The sequence below is a fragment of the Geotrypetes seraphini genome, chromosome 4 (assembly GCF_902459505.1).
Source record: "Geotrypetes seraphini chromosome 4, aGeoSer1.1, whole genome shotgun sequence".
Taxonomy (NCBI): Eukaryota; Metazoa; Chordata; class Amphibia; order Gymnophiona; family Dermophiidae; genus Geotrypetes; species Geotrypetes seraphini.
Window position 1 is genome coordinate 96565264 of NC_047087.1, and position 22220 is coordinate 96587483.

The 22220-nt window shown below is 40.3% G+C and overlaps 1 protein-coding gene across 1 annotated transcript in view; it reads right to left on the minus strand.

Annotated features, from left to right (window-relative positions):
* NIT2 (nitrilase family member 2) overlaps positions 1-18952 on the minus strand; it is a 44941-nt gene extending 25989 nt beyond the window's left edge. The window contains exons 1-2 of the mRNA XM_033941202.1: positions 18856-18952; positions 8025-8143 (exon numbers count right to left, since the gene is read on the minus strand). Coding sequence (XP_033797093.1) covers positions 8025-8143; positions 18856-18862 — 126 coding nt within the window. The 5' untranslated portion in view covers positions 18863-18952. The remainder of the gene's footprint in view (positions 1-8024; positions 8144-18855) is intronic.
* Between the last annotated feature and the right edge of the window lie 3268 nt (positions 18953-22220).

Here is a 22220-nt window from a genome sequence, read left to right on the forward strand (position 1 = left end):
CCAGCTTCATTGCCACAGACACTAATACCTGCAGGTAATCTTGAGCTTATGAGTTCCTGCAGATAAAAAGGTGACATATCCGTTCCTACAACTTCCTGGCTCTTGCTTTTGGCAATAAACCTCACCCCTGATAAGTTTCAACGTTTATTTAAAATTTGATACATCACCTTTACATAGTTTCAAGACGGTTTACAATTAAAATTATCATGTAGCCATACAATAAAGTCAAACATTTAATAATAATAAACACAACAAATGACTTACTGGAAACAGTTGGGTAAGCAGGGAGAACTGCAATATTGATTAGAAAAGAAACAATTAGGGCAAAAATAGGTAGGGTAAAAATGAAAAAGCAAATTTCAACTTATTCTCACTCTTGTACTGGCCTCAATTTGCTCTTGGCCAGGTTGACCACTCAGCCCCACTGTTCCAGGAACTATTCTACCAGAGAGGTAATCCATTCACTCCTGAAAGGACTTCGGCCAAATTAATCAATTGCCTAAAAAGTATGCAAAGATACCTTTCTCAGTGCAAGGCTGCTATTACCACTACCATCACCTTGGAGAAGGTCCTCAGGACTATCACTAGACCAAAATGTAGAGCACAAAATTGAAAATGCTGCCCTAAAACAGCAAAACAAAGGAATTTTTGATGCCTCTTCTGAATTGTCCCTGCTTGAACCTTCTTCCGACTGCTACAATGGCTGACCATAGGGTCTCCATTTGAAACCTGGGAATTCTGAGGACCTGTTTACATACTTTATATCCAGAATACGATGAAAGGCATCCTTCTTCTTGGGAGCCAGAGCTTACTTTAACTGAGACACACTTATCACTAGGAATAGGGGCTGGTCTACAGATCTGTAGTGGTATCAGCCTTTGTAGAGTCTCTCTCACCACAACAGCCTTTAATCTGAAGAGACAGGGAAACCCATAACATATGCTTATCAAATGACTTCTAAGATCCAACGCTAAAACAATAGCCCGCACCAAAAACCTTGAGGAAGCCGCTTGTTAGTGGCGAAACGGGTCCCCGTCGGACACAGTATATGGGGCTATAGCGGCAGTTTATTCAGTGCCGCTCAACAATTTAATTCAAGCTGAAAGTGCTTTTATTTATAAAACTATAACTGTTGGCTGTAACTCAACAATGAGAGAAAAAGGCTTTTTGTATTAACTTGTTGAAATATCAACATCATTTGCATAAATCTATATGCTGATTCAACAATGTTCTCAATAATGCTATTTGCACAAGTTTTTCCTAATAAGCTATTTTGCACAGTATGTTTTCAATAATGCTATTTGCACAAGCTCTCTTCAATAAGCTGTTCGCACAAGTTGTTTCTCTTTATAAAAGTTATTAAATAAGATAATTTATTTTAAAAAAATTAAAAATGAGATAATTGAAAATAAGTAATTCAAAAGATTTTTTTGAGTAGTAATTACTAAATTTTGAAGAAAAGTGCTATATATAGACACTTCTAATGTATGAAGGTTTTGGATCGATGAAAGATACCCAAGCCACAATTCCTTATATGGATAATAACATTATGATCCTTGAAGTGGCAATTCCGAGATTCTTTCCTTCATTTAATCTCCTAGTTGATTAACCTTTTTGTGTATCTGATTGGTTTTGGTTAATCTTTTTCATTTTTTGTACTATTTTGATTGATCCCCTACAGCTACCAGCCAGTGAACTCAGATACCTTCATTTTGACCCTTGGGACTGTCCTGGAGCCTCTGCTCCTGTCTCTTGACCGCCTCTCCAACCTGCTTGAAAGGACTGTCCTCTTTGAAAAAAAAACAAAACAACAAACTACTCTGCTATGACCTACAGGCTATACCCAGACAGTAGCATCTGGCTTCCCTAAAGTGATATTTAGCCAGAGCTTCTACCTATGTCATTTGACTTATTCTCTAACAATCTTGGCTTCTCCTAAACTCTTCACCACTTTGTTCAGTTCCTCACCAAACAACCCTCCCTATAGGGGAATTTGCTCAACCTTGTCTTCAGCGCTATATCTGCCAATCAACTGCACAACCATGAGAATCTACATGCTGCTACAAGCATCCACCATGAATGCAGAGCTCATCTCAATCTTTTACACTGCCTGGTCCCCCAGATAGTCTTCTCTATTAGCCTGCCAAGTACCTTCTTGGCCTGGCAAAAGCATGCCCATGCCACATAGCCCCACCAGACAGCTGCCTGCAGGGACAAAACTGCCACAAAGGCCTACTTTAGGAGTGCTTCAATTCTGTGATCCTGCAAATCCTTTAGTGTGGCACCTCCCTCCACTGGGATGGTTTTCTTTGCCACTACAGATTATCATATCCATCTTTGGCAGCCTAAAGATTCCCTATTCTCCACTGGAACAGGATAGTGCTGCACCATGCCATGACTATCTTTGAACACTATATCTGCAATGTCCCATTCAGTTGTGATTAGCTTGCTGCATGGGGAATGACATAGCCAACTTCATTATAGCTCAGCCCTATGGAATACAGAGGAATCTTCTCCCAGAGGTAGCTCCTCAGTCAAAACCTTCCTCTGGTTGTTCTTCCAACCTATCCTGAATGAGATCCAGATCCTTTTGTCTGCATGGACATATCCTTTTCTGCCTCTAGGTTCCAATTCAATCTCTACCTCCTTGGTGCTCCTGTACCACCTAACAATTCTGCTTGTGAGGGACCCACTTGTCCACCTTACTTACACAAACAGCTTTGTACATAGATAAAATAAATTCAGGGGGGGGACGCCTACCCCTCCAGAGGACTCCATCTGTGTACATGCTCCTAGAAATAGTTCTGCCAGATCCAGGCATGATGGGCATCATTTTCTGCCCATTTCTACCTCAATGGGTCAGCTGATGCCCACATTCTGTTGTTATTATTATTACATTCTCTCCCGTACAATAAGTTCCTTTCCCCAAATAAGTGTTGAAAGATGCAACTTTGCCCCAAGCTGAACACATCTAGTGGGCTCTTCAACTCTCCTCCAGCCACATGATCATCAGCAAAGAAGTTTCTCTGCACTTATGCTGGATACTGTGCCTGCCTCTGGCAGTACTATTCAGACCCCCTCCCTCAACCCCAGCAACACAGGCTCAGACGTGAAAGGCAAGTTACAGACATCCGAAGGATACAGAGAACATAAACAGCATGCAACCCCTAAATCCTCTTTTAAAAAAAATTTAAGGTCATGTATTACTGTTTATGTCAAATTAAGCACTCAGGTCCCCTGCCCTGGATACTGGGAAGGGGAAACCAAAACATAATGCCATGCCTCAGTCTGGACCCCATTCAAGAGGGGAACGAGGTGAGGGGGGGGGGGAACAACTCAGCCACCAGGTGTTATCACCCCAAACCTAAAAGAGATAGAGATATTCTTTCCCAAGGGACCCTCAGTCACAAGGGGGCACCCGCTCAAACTCAGAGGAGGGAAATTTAGTGGTGACACCAGGAAGTATTTCTTCACAGAAAGAGTGGTAGATCACTGGAACAAACTTCCGGTGCAGGTGATCAAGGCCACAAGCGTGCTCGACTTTAAGAATAAATGGGACATCCACGTGGGATGAACAGCACTCAGACTTAATGGGGTGGGTCAGTAGAGTGGGCAGACTTGATGGGCTGTAGCCCTTTTCTGCCGTCACCTTTCTAAAACACCCCATCCACTGACCAGCCTATCTTGTATAGCTCTGGACTGCCCGGGTTTGCCAAAGTCTACAATCTGGTTGGCTATTAGCTGAAAAGGACACATACAGCCTCACTCTGAAGTCAGTAGTTCTCAATCTCTATCTGCTGGTAGGAGTGCATAAACCCAAGTGCTTGGACTGGTCTGGAGGGATGCTATGGAAATCTATATTTGGAGTTGTAATCTGGGTGGGACCTCCATAGGACAACATTGGCCATAAGCTTTCTGTGGCTGCATGAGTGGGGGTCACAGCTACAGAGCAATCGATAAGTACCGATTTATGATCTTACAGCGTTTAGGATAAGATAATCAAATTGCCACCCTATCAAGATTCTATATTTGGGAATTAGCCCAGAAATGTAGATGTTTTTATAATCTGCTATGAAAACTCCCAACTAAATCTGTACTCTTTCTTGCTAGTGAGGGACAGCATATGCTCAGGTAAAGACCAGTCACTAAGCTAGGGGGATTGTGGCTTAGCACTGGTAAAGCTGGGGGTGGAGAGATGTTTGCAAAGTGGCTGGTACCCTGGTTCATATTTTCAGAAACACCATAGCTCTCCAGCTGAATGAACAAATGTGGATGCATCAGAGTTTCCTCTCTACAGAACTTTGTATTGCTGAGTCACTTATTACAGTTTGGTGTAAATTCCTTGGACTTGCAGCAAATCGCTCTAAAAAAATACATTTTGGATTGAAAATAAATAAGAAAAAAGAATCCGAGTCCTGTCAAAGGGCCACTCAATAGAACAGATTTAACATTAAGTTAATTCACTTCAAGGTAATGGAAAATGATTCTCCTTCAGCAGTCATAGGATTCCTAAAATACCACAAAAAAGTTAATATACAAGTATTTCACTGAGGTAATGATTAGCTTTCAAGTGCTCCACATCTGCAAAGACAAACTTTTACAGAGTGAAGAACCTGGTGAAAGATCAACTGCTTAGCTTGCTGCAACCTTGGTGAAGTGGATCACACTGCAGAGAGACTGACCCCCCACAGTTGCTGTTTTCTGAAAGAGCTGCTACTTTGTCAGCTACTACAAACTGACACTTGAAATAAAGTGAGATGTTTCACTGTCAAAACTTTGCAAAGCAGCATTGGTGGGCTGGCAAGGCAGTCCACTCACAAAACTACCACACAGGAGACCTGGGTTCCACTCCCAGTACTACCACCTGCTTTTCTAGTCCAGCAAAATCAGCTGTGATGCTAGCACTTGGAGGCAGGGAACTGCAGTTTCTCTTTACAGTAACATCAAGCGTCCTTTAAGTAGGTTCAGATCTGGAAGAGAGACCTAAAAGGGTGAGGATCCTAGCAATGGAGAAGAATCACAACCAGAGTAAACCCCAAAGTTCCAAATGCCCTCAACTCCCATTCTTTTTTTAATCACAAATTAAGTATATTCTACTTCAGTGGCTCTAACATACAGTTGGCTGAAATACTTCTTCAAATCTTGAAAATGTATTAATTTCAATCTTGCTTGCTTGATATAGTAACTGCAAATAATCTCTTAAGTGTGTTATTCGAATGTCTCATTTATGGAATTTTCTACTGATGGCAATCCAAAATAAAGTGAATTTTTTTTTTAATATACCCTTGAGTTTTGTAAAATCAATATTAGTATTAATGTTTAACACCCAGTCTGAACAAGCAGGTCAAGGTGGTTTACAAAATTAGTAGTATAGATTGTAGTAGGAACAGAGAAAGTACCTGCACACTCATATAATGTGTGCAGTGCTGTGTACGTTCAGTAGAACTATAGAAATGATTAGTAGTAGTAAATTTAAGCTTGAAATCTTTTGGTGGCCCTCTGAACTCTCTCGTATTCACTCTGTGGCTCTCTACAAGAAAAAAGGTCTGATACCACTGTTCTACTTCGGACTGCAAACCCAAGAGTAGAAAGAAACTAGATGGCAATTACTGTCCCCTCCCCACTTCTTCCAATATGTAACTGCTTCTTTTAGTTTTCAAAAGTTAACCTGGCATCTTACTATTCTGTCATGCTGCAACATCAAGGTTACACCTGATATAACTCATAAATACATACGCGTTGCCATAAAGGGGCCCAAAGGTTCATAAAGTCCAGTATCTGTTTTCCAATAGTGGCCAATTCAGGTCATAAGCTCAGAAAGCAATATTAGACATTTACACATTCCATCATAATAAACAATATCAAGAAAAAATAGATTTGGCTAATTAAGCTCAAATCCTCAAACTGGATTCAAAATGTTATAGTCAAGCGAGAAAAGAAGAAAATTCAATGAGAATTAAGGCTGGTTAAAGCGTTGAGTAAAAGGTATTCCATCTAAACAGGGCTCAGATTTTTTTTATTTTCCAAGTGGGACAATGACAAAAAGGTTGTCAGCTGGCTTGGTTCAAAAAAGACATATTTAACAGCACAATATACAACAATACATTTACAGGGTGCCGTAAATAAAGTGGCACCCAAAGATGTAACCCCAGGTTTCATTAACAGAAATTCACGGTGACACTTCTGCGTCTCTCGGGTCAAATCAGGAAACATTTGTACTTTAAGATCTATAAATTCTTTTTGTCTGTTTTTAAATAAAAGTTTAACAACCAAGTTTTATCAATTGAAAGAGCTACTGATATAATCAAAGTAGATGGCACTGCTGCCTCTCTATCAGATATTTCCAACATTTCAGATACTTTTAAGGGTTCTTGATCTAGTGAAGTTTTTAGGACTTGATTTTTTTCAGGAAGATAATATACAGATAACATTATTAGCTTAAGATAGTGGTCTTCATTAATTTTTAAGCTGGGTTCACTATGGATCCAAACAAGCTGAAGTAGAAAAACCAAATATCTTCCCATGTGGAGGATATAACACTGTCGACCAGTGTTTCCCCATGATAATTAGTCCATCTGCAACGTTTCATTGGGGGTATACGCAAGGAGGTGGGCGTTTCCAAATTCATCCTCTTCATGCAGTCTTTCCAGCATACAGCTTTTCCCTCAATTCATTTCCCCCTTTCTATCTCAAGCTTGGGTAGGGAGGCAGAGTAACAGGGGAAAAAAACCAACCTGGAATGATAATGGGGGACAACCCGAGTTCTCCGAGGGCCACTACTGGCCTCCAAGCTTTACACTGAAGAACACTACCTTATGAGGGTCCGTGAACACCTACCAGCCACTTGATCTGCCTCTGCTGCCACTACCTTCGCTCTACAATGAGCCAATATCATCAGTTTGAACCTGAATGCCACTTTTAATGACACACAATTACAAGGACATCATAAAAAATGGTCATTCTGACTCATACTGACGATATTGGTTAGCAGTAAGGAAAACAGAAACAGTGGCAAAGAAGAACATCCAAGAAGGATTTTTTTCTGAGCTGTGTTGAATCGAGGTGGGGACCAATCCCAATGTAGCCCCTTGGTTATAGAACTAGATTGTGATTCAGAAGATTTGCTTGGACATAAGTTCAGGCCTCCCTCTTCTGTAATCTTGAGCAAGTCATGCACGCCTCATTTCCATAGACACATAATGGAATAAACCATTTAGAGCACCAAGGGCATGATTTTAAACATGGCGTCCTACCGCTGTCTAATGGACCAATCAGGACACATATTTTAAAAAAAAAACAACTGATGGGGTGAAGAACACCTACAATGTAGGCGTTGTTCAAATACATACAGAGATGTCTAGGCATGTGTACAGACACCTAAGCTCGGCGTAGGCATGGTTTACGCTGGAAGTGGCCTTAGGTGCCTAGGTGCTTCTTGTAGGCATGAGTCAGATGACTTAAATGTAGGCCTATAAAATGCTGGCCTATATTTAAGGTGTCTGTAGAAGAAAACAGATGCGATTCTGGATGCGCCACCCATCAGTGACAGACAAGCGGTAGGCACCCATTTTGCAGGCGCTTAACATGGCAGGTGCCATTTCCATAACTAGGCCCTAAGTCCTCAACCAAGTGCTTCTCAGAGGCAGCTGAGAACCAGACCTCTGTCTTGTCAGCTCCTAAGAACAGTATAGAAAGATAATCAAATACAGTGCAGTCCAAAAGTTACTTTAGAGGAACAAGAAACATAACATGGACAAATAAGTTTCCAAGTTTATTAAAACTTTCTATCTCGCACATTATGGTTAGACCTTCTAGGCAGCTTACAATTCAAAAAATTTAAAATAGAGAGGAGAAGTGTCTTAATACAAACTAGACAGTGAGGACAAACAACAGAAATACAATATTTAAGAAAAAAAATGGGGACAGGGAAAAAACAGGTGATGTGCTAGTTTATCTTCAAAAAGAAAAGTATCATGTGACACTCTGAAGATGCTGCTTTCTCTTTGTGCATGTTTCATACTCACTGGCAGAGCCACAATCTTTGCACCTTGCTGCGCCGCTTCCTTTATAAATCTGCAGGCACGCCTAAGGTTATCCGACTTAACAGGGGATACCAAAAGCTGGATGAGGGCCAGGCGGAATGCTAAGCATTAAAAAACAAACAAATCTGTAGAATTAGTCAAAACCAGAATTATAGGAAATCGCATTACTACAGTGGTCTCAAACTCAAACCCTTTGCAGGGCCACATTTTGGATTTGTAGGTACTTGGAGGGCCTCAGAAAAAAAACAGTGAATGTCTTATTAAAGAAATGACAATTTTGATTGAGGTAAAACTCTTTATAGCTTATAAATCTTTCCTTTTGGCTAAGTCTTAATAATAATATTGTCATTTATAGCTAGAGAGACATATGATCAAGAAACTGTTTTATTTTATTTTTGCGATTATGATAAACATACCGAGGGCCTCAAAATAGTACCTGGCGGGCCACGAGTTTGAAACCACTGCATTACTATGAGCATTAAAAGAAGTCTCTACATTCTTTTCTTCTTATTTAATAAGCTTCTTATATTCTGAGCCAACTCCCCTTTGTTTGTGGTCCAAGGAAGAATAATCAGATATGCCACCGTTTTTGTTTTCTTTTTGAATGTATAATATATGTTTATGCTATATTTCTCTAACGTTAATTTTCTTGTAAATTGTTAAAAATAAATAAAGATTTAATAATAACAAATTATTTTCTTCTTATTTAATAAGCTTATATTCTGAGTCAACTCCCCTTTGTTTGTGGTCTAAGGAAGGATAATCAGATATGGAAATTGTTTTTGTTTTCTTTTTGAATGTATAATATATGTTTATGCTGTATTTCTCTAACAAGAAGTTAATTTTCTTGTAAATTGTTGAAAATAAATAAAGATTTAATAAAAGAAGCCTCTACAATTCAAATCTATCTAGGTGCTTTCTTAGTGCTGGTGGTTTCTTTATAATTAAACCAAGGGATCATTGCATCTTGCACTGTTAACAAGTTAACAAGATATTGCCTTTTATCGCTTCTTTAAAAGGCACTAAATCCAGGTCCTCTGTTCTCCAACATTTATAGTCCTAGCCTAGAGGGATGGAGCCTCAAAACTGATTGTAATCGGAACAGGAACTTGCTCTACTATTCTAAAATAGTTATGCACACTGAAGCAAGTGATTAGCAAAACCAGATATACTGATATTGCTAAGTGAGTGAATCCGTGAACTTCAAACACCCAACACTCCAAAATTACAGTTGTCTAATGGGGTATGAATATCATCATGAATTAATCAGGACCTCATGTAAGGCTATTTAATTGATCAAATGCTGTAGAAATTATAAAAACCAGCAAAAGTACTTTAGCTTTATCCCAACGGGAGCCCTGCCGTTTCACTGTTTAAAGCTTCCTCACGGGGTTAGTAAACTTTTGCGTTCTGGTATCAACAGTTCAGCATTTTAATTGCCTTCACCAAACAAATGACTGTCAAAATTTTTAGGGCTTCCGACATTAAAATGCTGAACTGTTGATAAGTGCTTTTACTTCTTTTTTTGCTGGTTTTTATAATTTCTACAGCATTTGATCAATTAAATTAGCTTTACACGAGGTCCCGATGAATTCATGATGATATTCATACCCCATTAGACACTTGTAATTTTGGGATGGAGCCTCAGCCATTTTTCATCAGCATCACCACCAAGTGGCCACACATGTAGTCCAAGTTAGCCTTGTTGAAGAAAGAGCTGAGAGGCTTAGATGGAAAGATGCTATAAAACAGGGGAACTCTGGGTAAATTGTGAATAAAGGCTCACTGTAGAACAGCTCAGCATAGTTCCAAATAAGCTGGAAACCAACAAGAATAAAAAGCAAAATTTAGCAAAATCCATTTTCAACTTTAACTATATAGTATAAGTTTTTAAAGTTTTATTAGGATTTTATATACCGCCTATCAAGGTTATCTAAGCGGTTTTACAATCAGGTACTCAAGCATTTTCCCTGTCTGTCCCGATGAGCTCACAATCTATCTAACGTACCTGGGACTATGGAGAATTAAGTGACTTGCCCAGGGTCACAAGGCGTAGCGCGGGGTTTGAACCCACAACCCCAGGGTGCCGAGGCTGTAGCTTCAACCACTGTGCCACACACTCCTATACACACACTAATACAATAGAGCTTTTTTCTTGTTCTGTATCTATGGCCTTAATCTTCACTCTCAATCCTCGAGGACCACCAATGGGTTAAATTTTCAGGATATCCCTAATGAATATGCATGAGAGAGATTTACATACCGTACAAATAGTAAGTGTGCAAACCTCTCTCAGGCATACTCAGGGGTATTCCAAAAACTGACCTGTTTGTGGCTCTCAAGGACTGGGGGTGAAGACCAAAGGTCAATGGGGAAGGTACCATACTTAAGAGACACTTAGGGGCAGTTACTGTGTGCTAAATGCCCAAATTACTACAGGGAGTGTTCCCAGCATCTTGCCATAGAGCAAAAACTTTTATCATATGGTATACTGACAAATAGCACAATTGCACATACCATCTCCTATTGAGGAGGCCAAAAATACATCTGCACCATCAGAAGTGTGTGGCGCAGTGGTTGGAGCTACAGCCTCAGCACCCTGGGGTTGTGGGTTCAAATCCTGGGCAAGTCACTTAATCCTCCATAGCCCCAGGTACATTAGATAGATTGTGAGCCCACCGGGACAGACAAGGAAAATGCTTGAAGGACCTGTATGTAAACCGCCTTGAATATGGTTGTAAATCTAAAAAAAAAAAGGCAGTATACAAGGTCATTCATCGTTAAGTGGTCTTGGGCTCTTCACCTTGTTAGCATAGCTATTGCTAGCAATCAGCATTTTCAATTGGCATAACTAATGTCAGCAAAGGCCTATGGGAAATTATATCAATCTGACTCTGGCATGTGAATGCAGATAGATCCTGAGGGCAGGGAGACGGTTTCAAGTAGCCCTGATTAAACCATGATTAGCTAAAAGGTGTTAATGTGTTAATGTCTGATTAAGAGGGTGCTTAGGACAATGGGTCCAGGTGCACAGATAACTAAAGTTAATCAGAAACTATTGTCAGAGACATACTGGAAATCACATACGACTTCAGCCTATTCTTCGTCTGTCCAGCACAAGTTTACTAAGGAGGGGGAGATTTAACTTCTATTGAAGCTCAATAGTTTTCTATATTCAGAATAAGATTCAAAACTATAAAAGCTTCCTCTCTGCAAGACACATGGCTCTCTTTCTCTGTCTATCTCTCTGTCTATCCTTCTCTTTATCTATGGAACCCGAAGCTTAAACCATCACCCCCCTCTCTTGGCTCTTTGGTCCTCTCTTGTTTCTCTTGAGCTATCTCTTTATCTATCTGTCTCGCTCTCTCTGGCATATCTCTGGAACCCGAAGCTTGGGACCATCACTTCCATCCCCCTTTTCTCTCTCTCTCTGTCTCTCTTTTCCTCTGAACTCTGTAAGGCAGGGAAACTGCTTTGCTCTCTACTTAATTGTAATGCTTAATTGTAATGCCTATGAATACTACTTTTCTGTAAGCCTATTTCTATAATATATTCTTTATGCAATCACCTCTGGCTGTGCTTCTTATTTGATTCTACTCCTGGTGAATCTTCTGTGAGGGAACTGAACCTGGGACCTGGCGTGTGTAAGGGCGCCTCTCACGTAACCCCACCAGCATACATTATGGGGGCCTACTAACAATCCTTACACACCTCACCATCATGGATTTTGATGAAACTTTGTGTGCTATATCTTACATGACCCAACTGAACTCTGGTAAAGTTTAAAATTCACCAACAAAATACTCGTGGCGATATAACTTTGATACCATACCACGACCATGTACAATATCCCTGCAAATTTTCACAAATTTGAATCAAACTATTGCCTTAGTTATATAAGCAAAACAAATGAAACTTGGCAATCTTATACAATATTTTACAATCTTTTAATGGAACTAATGGGGAGTTTTATTTTTTGAAACTGGCGTACGTAAAAAACCTCAAAGTGGGCCAAAAAATAGACACGCTAAAACATGTCAAAGTTTAGCCTTCTGTGGCTCCAGTAATAATGAAGCTATCCCCGTAAAATGTTGTCTAATTATTTTGTGACATAACTTTGTTCTCATATATATGATTTCAACTTATATCATTATATCATTACTTTACAATTTCACTTTAAATTTTGTCATTTTTCAAAAAATGTCAAAAATAGAGAATTTTCAACCAGTGGCATAACAAGGGTGAGAGGCGCCCCTCCCCGCTCTCTTTTCCGCCCACCATCCGCACCACTTCCCTTCCCCCATACCTCTGTAACATCCCTGGTGTGAGCAGCAACCCCCAAACTGCTGTTGCGCCAGTGCCGTCTCTTCCTCTAATGTCACTTTCTAGGTGCATAACAGCAGGTTGGGGGTTGCTGCTCATGCCAGGAATGTTACAGAGGTATGGGGGAAGGGAAGCAGTGAGGGGGGGGGGCAGAAAGGAGGACGGGTGCCTGCACCGAGGATGGACCGCCCTCCTCGTCCCCCCTTACTATACCACTATTTTCAAACAACTTATGCAAAAAAAGAAATCTAGAAACATTTTTGAACCAGATCTATTAGAAAAAGCATGTTTCAAACTCCCTGAACAAGTTGGTTTTGTTTTTCCAACGCCAGCAAACAGTGCCTGAAAATAAGGTTCAAAGGTTATAGAAGTTTCTGTGGTAATGGAATACACCAGTGGTTCCCAAACCTGTCCTGGGGGACCCCCCAGCCAGTCAGGTTTTCAAGATATCCCTAATGAATATGCATGAGAGAGATTTGCATATAATGGAAGTGACAGGTATGCAAATCTCTCTCATGCATATTCATTAGGGATATCTTGAAAACCTGACTGGCTGGGGGTCCCCCAGGACAGGTTTGGGAACCACTGGAATACACTAACATTCAAATATGGTAGCTCTTCAAGGTGTACTTCAGTCATATAAAGAAAGTTTGATTGAATTAGTCCATGTTGGCATTGCCACTAGCAGTTCAAGAAATCTGAACCAGTAACCTCATTGCTGTAGAGGTCACCCCTGATAGCTGTGCAATACTAGCCACAGGTGGGTCTCTTGGTTCAGGTTCCCAAGCCTGCAGCTTTGGTTCTTTGTCAAGGTTCCAAAGTCTTGAGTGGGTATATGTCTGGTTCCCAAGCCAATGACTGGACAGCTTAACCTATGTTTCCATGCCCAAAGTGGGTAACTTCTATTAGTTCTGAAGCCGAAATTCTGACTGTCTTTATTCCTTCATCGCATTTTATTGAATTTACAAACCACATTTGCCAAAATAGTTTCTGAAAACTGATATTGTCACCTAGACAATGTAACCGATGGAGAAGAGAATGGAAATGAGATGTTATTCCGGCACTCAACAAATGTCTTGAATTTCAGGCCAGTAAAATTAATTAGCAGGACCATGTGGGTGAATAAACTTTTATCAAGGCATCATTTTTCTTCCATTGATACTTCAACAATGTTGCCAATCCACCATTTGTTATCGTAAATGCAAGCAATGGAATAACCAGAGAGCAGTTGCGATATTCTCAAGTCCAGCATCGTAGCTTCCTTATTGGAAATTCTGGCCCCAAAGTAGAAAGTATCATTTGACACTTTGCTCAAATGAATAGTGTTTGAGTAGTACAAATTGATGATGTTCTCTAATTCCAGCTATTATGCTGCTTTTTTGCCATCTTTCTTCTTGAAATTTATTTTCATCTATTTCTTCTTTACAAACAAAATATCTATTTAGTTCTTGTCATAGAAATTGAATAGATCTTTTGGTGTCAATATTTGATCATTCAATGGTCTTTGAAGACTAGCTCTAGCTGCTAATCTTTTCATTGTCCCATCAATTCCATCACAAAGTGATTTTCCATGGCTTGTACCAAAAAATGCAATTGTACTTCAATGCTGAAATTGCTTTTATGATTGCAAAAGTTGATAAAATTTTTATAGTTCTTGTATTGAACAGCCGAGTCATCACCAATAGTGGATTCTGCTAACTTTTGTTTTTGTCTTCAAAACCTCAATCAACTTTTGCATAAACACATGAACGGATATTGAGTCATATTGCATGTGATCTGTGATGATGCAATATGACTTGTACGATATAAACTTCATTGATGTAGTAAGCAACAAAGGAATTTAATGTAGCTTGTGAATTTTCCCAATGAAAGCCTTGTGCTGCATCTTGTACAACAAATGAGTAATTTTCAACAAAATCCATTAGAACGATCAATTTGCTTTCTTCTAAATTAACTTTCAAGGATTCACTTTGATACTGTAAAACAGCTTCCAAATTTTTTGTTTTTTTAAATTCTTTATTCATTTTTAATCTTACATCAAGTGTACAAATAATAAAACATTTGATATTAAATACATCACTTGAATTTCTTTCTAATACAACATCAAATATATAAATTTATTCCCTTCCCACCCCCTTTCCTTTAACATTTAATCAAAAATATACAATATAAATATTTTTTTTCTTTTGATTAAACCCACAGTAAACTATAAACCACCCTCCACCCCCATTTGCAAATATACTTTCACTGGAAAATGGTGTCTATTTATTACAATAAGTTGTCAATGGCCCCCAGATCTTTTTAAATTTATTATAATACCCTTTTTGAGTAGCAATTATGCTTTCTATTTTATAAATGTGACACAACGAATTCCACCAGAAGGTATAATTTAATCTACTGCAGTTTTTCTAATTACTTGTGATATTTTGAATGGCGATCCCTGTCATAATCAATAAAAGTTTATTGTTCTTTGATGAAATCTGACTCCTTGTTCTCATTGATGTACCAAATAGAATCGAATCATATGATAATGCTACATGATTCTCTAATAAACAATTAATTTGCCGATAAAAATCATCCAATGTTAGTGTTTCACGATCAGTATGGATCCACTGCTTGAATTCAATCAATTCATCCTGATCCCAATCCTTGAATGTTTCTTCCAAATAAACTGTCGGTGGTTCCTCGCCTGGACAGTTTTGGCTTAGTTGTACCATGCGATCTTTGAAGTTCAAATAGCAAACAGCTTTTTCCATAAGCACTTTGTAGTTGTCTTTGATATTTGCACCTTGCAACATGAGCTTGATGTTCTGTATATTGCAAATGCAGACAGAATGAGTGCCTGAAGCACTAACATTTATTCATCACTTTGGTCTAAGATCACAAAATCTTGAGAATCCGATTTTGGCTCCATATTTGTCACAATATGCCACATACATCTCTTTTAGATTGCTCAACAGCAACCGCTTTTGTTTTTGTATCTTCATTCCATCGACTCAAACAAAAATGCAATCTTTCTTGCCGGGACACGTTCTGCTGAATTTGTCATCTTCATATAGTTGTCATACTCTGTCGACTACTTCTTTTGGCAACTGCTTGCCAACATTGGCAGCAACCATCGAACCTGCGGGCAGCTGTAGCAAGAATGGCACTCAGCCAGTTCAATTCATCGGCAGCGGGTTGAGCTTTTAAAACACAGCCGGGGAGCTTTCATGACACTCTCCTCGGGAAACTTTCCAGTCACAGAGAGAAGTCATTTAGAGCACCGCCATCATTACCACCCTGTTCCTAGTAGCACTGGTGTTAGGGGGGGAAAGAGAGGAGGAGTACGCACTACAGAACCCCAGCTGCTGTCCACATTTCCATGGCACCCATGTGGCAAGAATCCCAATCAGTGCCCGCAGACTTCTCCTTCAGGGCACATAGTGGGGCAGTGCAGTTTGCAGACCTAACAGCCGGAATGGAATGTTGTGGCACTGAAAGGTTCAGGGCAGAGCATCCTTTCTTTAAGATTTTGATTTTTTTTTTTTAAATTGATGCCATTCTGGGTCGGTGATGCTTGTGCTATTTGATTGAACACTTGTGAATAGCCAAAGTTGCAAATGCCGAACCTGCAACTATGGAGGGAGACCTGTATATCTTTTTAGGGGAGTGTGTGGGACAGTCATTAGAGCTACAGCCTCAGAACCCTAAGGTTGTGGGTTTAAATCCAATGCTGCTTCTTGTGACCCTGGGCAAGTCACTTAATCTCCCATTTGCCCCAAGTACATTATGTAGAGTGTGAGCCCACTAGGACAGATAGGGAAAAATGCTCGAGTACCTGAATATAAACCACTTAGGCTATAAGTGGTATATAAATGCTAAATAAATGGAAGAACTTCAAAATTTCATTAAGCTATTTCTTAAAGAGATCTGTTGGGAATATTCCAGGAGGTTTTGAAAAGTTCAATACACAAAGGTTAAGTCTTTTGTTGAAATTCTCTATCTGCTCGAGTCTTCTATGCAAAGCCAGTTTATTGCGTGCTACAGGATTTTTAAATTCCTGAAGATCTTTCACAGTATCATGAAGTTTGATTCTTTTGATTAGAAAAGTCTATTTTTACCAAATCCATCTGGTCAACTTTAGTTATAAGAGTTGTTACCTCATTTGTAGATCGGGAGACTTGCGTGAAGCTGCTGCTAAGTTCACCATCTATAGAATTAAGGGTTACCTCCATCAAGCTCCAACAAGGTTGTGGGGGTACAGCAGTATGTTTGGTATTGGGGCAATAAAGATGTTTCAAGTCCTAATGAGGCAGAGGCTCCCTCGACCAGCTCTAATGCAGGACCACTCTCTCCGAAAACATTTGATGGCAGTCCAGCAGTGAAGCAGTCAATCCTCTGCTGACCTGGGATTACACAATGAGCTGTACAGGGAACAAACAGCCTTGACAGCCCCCTTTCTCTTACTATGGGGCATATGGCTTGGAGCAAATGTAACAAGGCAACAACATGACAGCAGAGCTCCATCATACTCACAACTGGGATCCTGCTTCCATCTTGGCCACTCCAATGCCTAGTCCCTTTAAAGATGCAGCCCAGAAGCACTGGGCCACAGCTTAGTGCCCGATGCTCCTGGGCACTATGAATAATGCAACTTGCAAGGTTGATCGCAAGCTGCATTATTCATATACTGGGGGAGTGAGTAACCTGCAATACCATGACCACCAGTTAGTTACTCATTCCTGTGGAAAATTAAGCTGCAATACATGCTCGACTTTCACTGCACCTTAATAACTACTCTTCCTCCTAAATACAGTAAAACCTTGGATTGCGAGTAACTTGGCATGAGAGTATTTTGCAAAATGTTTTATTAAATGTTAACTTGATAAACGGGTGATGCCTTGCAATATTAGCACATATACATGCAACATTTCATCACAACTGAGCTGAAGACGCTGCGAGGTCTTGCAATACAGGTTTACACTGTATACATACGTCACAACTGAGCCGACGGTTCTTCTCTCTCTGACACTGCGAGGTTTTGCAATACAAGTACGTACTACAGTACAGTATTTCCTATTAAAGTTCTTGGGTTGTGGAACAAATTGTCTGAGTTTCCATTATTTCTTATGGGGAAATTTGCTTTGCTATATGAGTGCTTTGGATTACAAGCATGTTTCTGGAACAATTATGCTTGCAAACCAAGGTTTTACTGTACTTTAAACAGTGCTGCAGCTTTCAGAGATGAGCTTTTCACTTCCCCCAGAAAAGAACAGAAGCATGTAGAAAGGTTTATACTTTATAATAAATAGTTTATAGTAAAATACAGAAAGGTCATAAGACTGCTGCCAAAAAAACAAAAACATAAGGTGAAAAAATGTCCCTAAATACACTGAAATAACCACCGATTGAATAAAAAATGGCAAAAATATAAGTAATCAAAATACGGTATAAGGAGAAACAAGACATTCTTTACAGAACAGAGCCCACTTCCCAGGATTTCTGAAACTAGATAAATTCTCCCCCAAAATCTCCACTTAAATAATCTCTTCCTCCCCAAAACACCAACCAAGTATTCAGATCCCTGAAATAAAGTAATCTTATTTGTACTCTAACTGTAATCTATTTGTTATATCACACAGTAACGTACAATCAATTTAATATCCAATTAGCAAGTTCTTCCGGAATTAATCCAGATACCTCTTCTCCCTTATAACAAAAAAAAAAACAAAAAACCCAAAACTGTTGTAACTTCACTGGAAATGTCCAGTTAGCTCTTTTGTAATCCACCTTGAACTGCAAGGTATAGGCGGAATAGAAGTCCCTAAAGTAATGTAATATGGCTTTCCTCTCCCAAACCTGAAAAAAATGCCCCTAATGTTCTTAAAACCTGATGGGGCATGATGGATAGGTCACCAAATTAAAAACGTATGGTAGGGGGACACAAGGACATATATTTACATAATCATACTTTTATTCCTCACTAACCAGAATACAAATATTGACTCTTTAAAAACAAAGTTTAAAAAATGCACATCTGTTAAAGATAGATAACATCTTTGGACACCATGCTCAGTGCATTTTGAGTCGAGTTGAATTCTGAGATTAATAAAAATGAAGAGTCTGAATTAAGATCGGGAATAAAACCAGGCAGTCCTTAAAAAAAAAAAAAAGTAAAGTGGAAACCTTTTGCTCCTTAACTTCTTTACATCCCCCCACTCTCCCCTTTTTTCCACAAAATTAAAGATAGTGGATGCTTAGCCACTAATTAATGCTAACAAACGGTTACAAAAAAGCTACAAGTAGAAGCGAAGCAAAAAAGAATGAAGTATTTCAATACTGGAGACGGCAATTACTGTATTTCCTGCCGGGTAAAACTAAAAGATTCATAAGTATTAAAAAGAAAGAAAGATGCATATGTAAAAGAAACTCTGGAAACATACTGATAATGTATTCCACAAAGCATAACACACTTATACATCAAAGAGCTCCAAATTGCAACACTTACTCGACATGGCTGCACCAGCAAGAATGAGCGACAGGCACGCGCTGTACACGTCCGGCTCAGTATCCCGTCATGCCTTACAGCAAAGCATACCGGGAAGTGTAGTGCTATGCTAATCTCATGCACCATGGAAACTGGTAGGAGTCTCGTTTTAAGAGGGTGGGCCGAATGAAGAAAGCTCCAGCTTTGCATATGAAATATATTTCTGTACAGGCTTTGATCGGTCGCATTTGTAATTTCCCAAAAGTTTAAGCCGTGACTCTAAGCCCAGAGAGCATAATAAATGCACTCAATATTCTGTTGGCTGTTTTAAACAGCACTTGTGATCAGATTGGCCACTGTTGGAAAAAAAAAGATACTGAGCTAGATGGACCTTTGGTCTTACCCAGTAGGATGAACTCTTAACCAGGTGATCTGCTATCTTTGCTGAGTTTGTTCCAGTTTAGGGGTTACCAGATTTTTTACAAAAAAAAAAAAAAGAGGGCATGTAGTAGCCCCACCCCATTCTGCCCCCCAATCCTAGCCCCACACAAACCTCACCTCTTCGAGGCAGCGGCTGGAGGGTATCTGTCTATGTGCAGATAAAATATGATGACATCGCATGCGCAGATGCCCTCCAGATGCAGCCCCAAGCTCAATGGTTTTCAAAACCCATCCTGATGCCTGATTAGTCCTCTAAAAAGAGGCCATGTTCTGGTAACTGTTCTTGTGATTCTTTTCCATTGGTATTATTAAACATTTTAATAATGCAACCTTAGTTCTGCTCACTTACAGTCTGTGGACACCAGCCAGCTCTTTGGAACTGTTTTTAAGTCTCTTAGCTGGGCGTAGGCTGAAGGATCATAATCCTGGGGTTCAAATCCACACTCAGGGCCAGATTCTCTAATATTGCTGGTAACATCCATCAGGTCGCTGAAGTGCTGGCAAATTGTCTGATCTCAAAATTGACACTGAAACAATCTTGCATGCAAATAAGTTCGACACCAATCATAATCCTATCTGATCAGTCACTGGAAAAATGAATGACCCATGCACAGAGCTGGCAAGGGAAACCCTGAAGCAGCCTCTTGCTACTCAGATGTTCGGGGCAGGAAGACTGTATTTCTTTTTTTTTTTAATGGGCACAGATGTTTGTGCGTGTGTTAAATACACACATGCACAATATCTGTCCCCTTTAAAAAAAGTCATACTGCTCCCCCCTCCAGATAGTTTATAAGATCTACAACTTACCTCTCTAGCTAATCACTGTAACTCTGTTTTTTTAAATTAACCTTTTGTAATCCGCCTTGAACCGCAAGGTAAAGGCGGAATAGAAATCCCTAATGTAATGTAATGTAATGTAATGTAATAGTCCCCGAACAAAAAAAAAAAATCAGGCCACCTAGACCCCCCACACCCTGCCCCCCCCCCATGAATATTGGCAGGAGGGATGCCCACTCCCTTCTGCCTCAGTTGTCACCCAGACCTCCATACCCCCGACCCCCCCCCCATGAATATTGGCAAGAGGGATGTCTACTCCCTCCTGCCTCAGCAGCCATCCAGCCACCCCAACCCCCATAAAGATCGGCAGGAGGGATGCCCATTCCCTCCTGCCTCAGCTACCCAGAACCTCCCCTGCTTCAACCCACTCCCTGTACCTTATTCAGAAGATCAGCAGGAGGGATACTCACTCACTCCCTCCTAAAGGCAGGCTTGCCTCTTCAAAATGGAAAGCCTCCTGATGCATTCTGGGATGCACTAGGCCTAAGGCTGTGATGCATTTGGGGATGCAGAGCCCTAAGGCTCTGATTGATCCAGGCAGGAGGAAGTGGGCATCCCTCCTGCTGATCTTCATGGGGGTTGGGTGTGAGTGTTCAGGTGGCTGCCAAGGCAGGAGGAAGTGGGCATCCCTCCTACAGATATTCACAGGGGAGGTTGGGGTTGAGGGATCCAGGTGGCCTGCTGATTTTTTTATTGTTGTTGATCAGGGGCCGTCATCGGGATGGGGGCATGCATGACTTAAAATTTTTTTTTTTTAAATGGGGATAGATTGTGCGTGTGTAACACATGCACATCATCTATGCCCATTTTTTAAAAAGCTGCTGTTCAGGGTTTTTTTAATGCTACCGGCACCTCAAGACCTTGGGAGATTTTGGAGCATTAAGAACCAATGCTTTGTTTTGTACATCATATGGGCACTGATTGGAGTGCTCATTTTAATATTGATGAGCTTGTTGTAATATATTTACATTAGATTATCTGACGCTGCTACAAACCACAGAAAAAAGACCATGATTTGCCATTTTGTGCATCCAAACAGGTTTAATGACAAACATTAATCGCACAGTGAGTGTTATGCATCTGGCCCTCTAGGGACAGAAAAAGTATCTGCATATAGTATATGTAAACTACTTTGGTTGTACTTACATAAATGTGTCATAACAAATCTATGACACCCCCCCCCCTTTGTTGTGATAGATGGGAACCATCTTTGCTTAGTGCCTCTTTCCTCCATTCCTTTAAGGTGATCTCTAATAAGATTTATTTTTGTATTACATTTTGTTAAATGCATTAAAGAAGAGCCTATGGGTTGCAGGGACAAATTTGTCCTGTCATTCTCTAATGTACACCTGGCACCCTGTATGTTAAATTCACAGCAGTGCCTCTAAGGCAGTGTTCTTCAATCACTGGTCCATGGACCAGTGCCGGTCCACAGAAATTTCCTGCCGGTCCACAGGGCCAGCACGTGCATCAGGCCCAAAACAGTGTTCTTCAACCGCCGGTCCACGGTGTGATCGATTCGGCGTTATCTTTGAGCCAGCTCCCTCTTCCTAACTGATTCAGTGCACAAAGCCACAGGCAGTGGCTCCTACGGGCATCCTGCGCCTGAATCGGAAGCCTTCTCTCTGACGTTGCAACGTCAGAGGGAAGGCTTCCAGATGAGGCACGGGACGTGCAAGGTGCAATTAGTACTATTATGGGGGCGGGGTCTGGCCCACGACTTAGCCCCGTGTTCTTCAACCGCCGGTCCACAGAATAATTCTTTTATTTCTGCCGGTCCATAGGTGTAAAAAGGTTGAAAAACACTGCTCTAAGGTGCCCCACTGCTCAGCTTGCATGTCTGTGTAGCCAGTGTAGTATAAATGGTTGCCCTGCCTACGTCCAAATGGATTGGATTTGGAAGTTTTTAACTTGAACTTTTTTTTCCAAAAATGACCAAAAAAGTTAGATGACCTAAGGGCCAAAATGTCTAGACAGGCGATTAAAAAAACCCCCAAAAAACAAATAGACAGCTAGTGGTTTTTAAAATGGGCATTTTCACCCGATTTTTTAATGTACTTCTCAAGGCTGTCAATTCAGATTTAGATGCAGTATCAAAAATTGCCCTC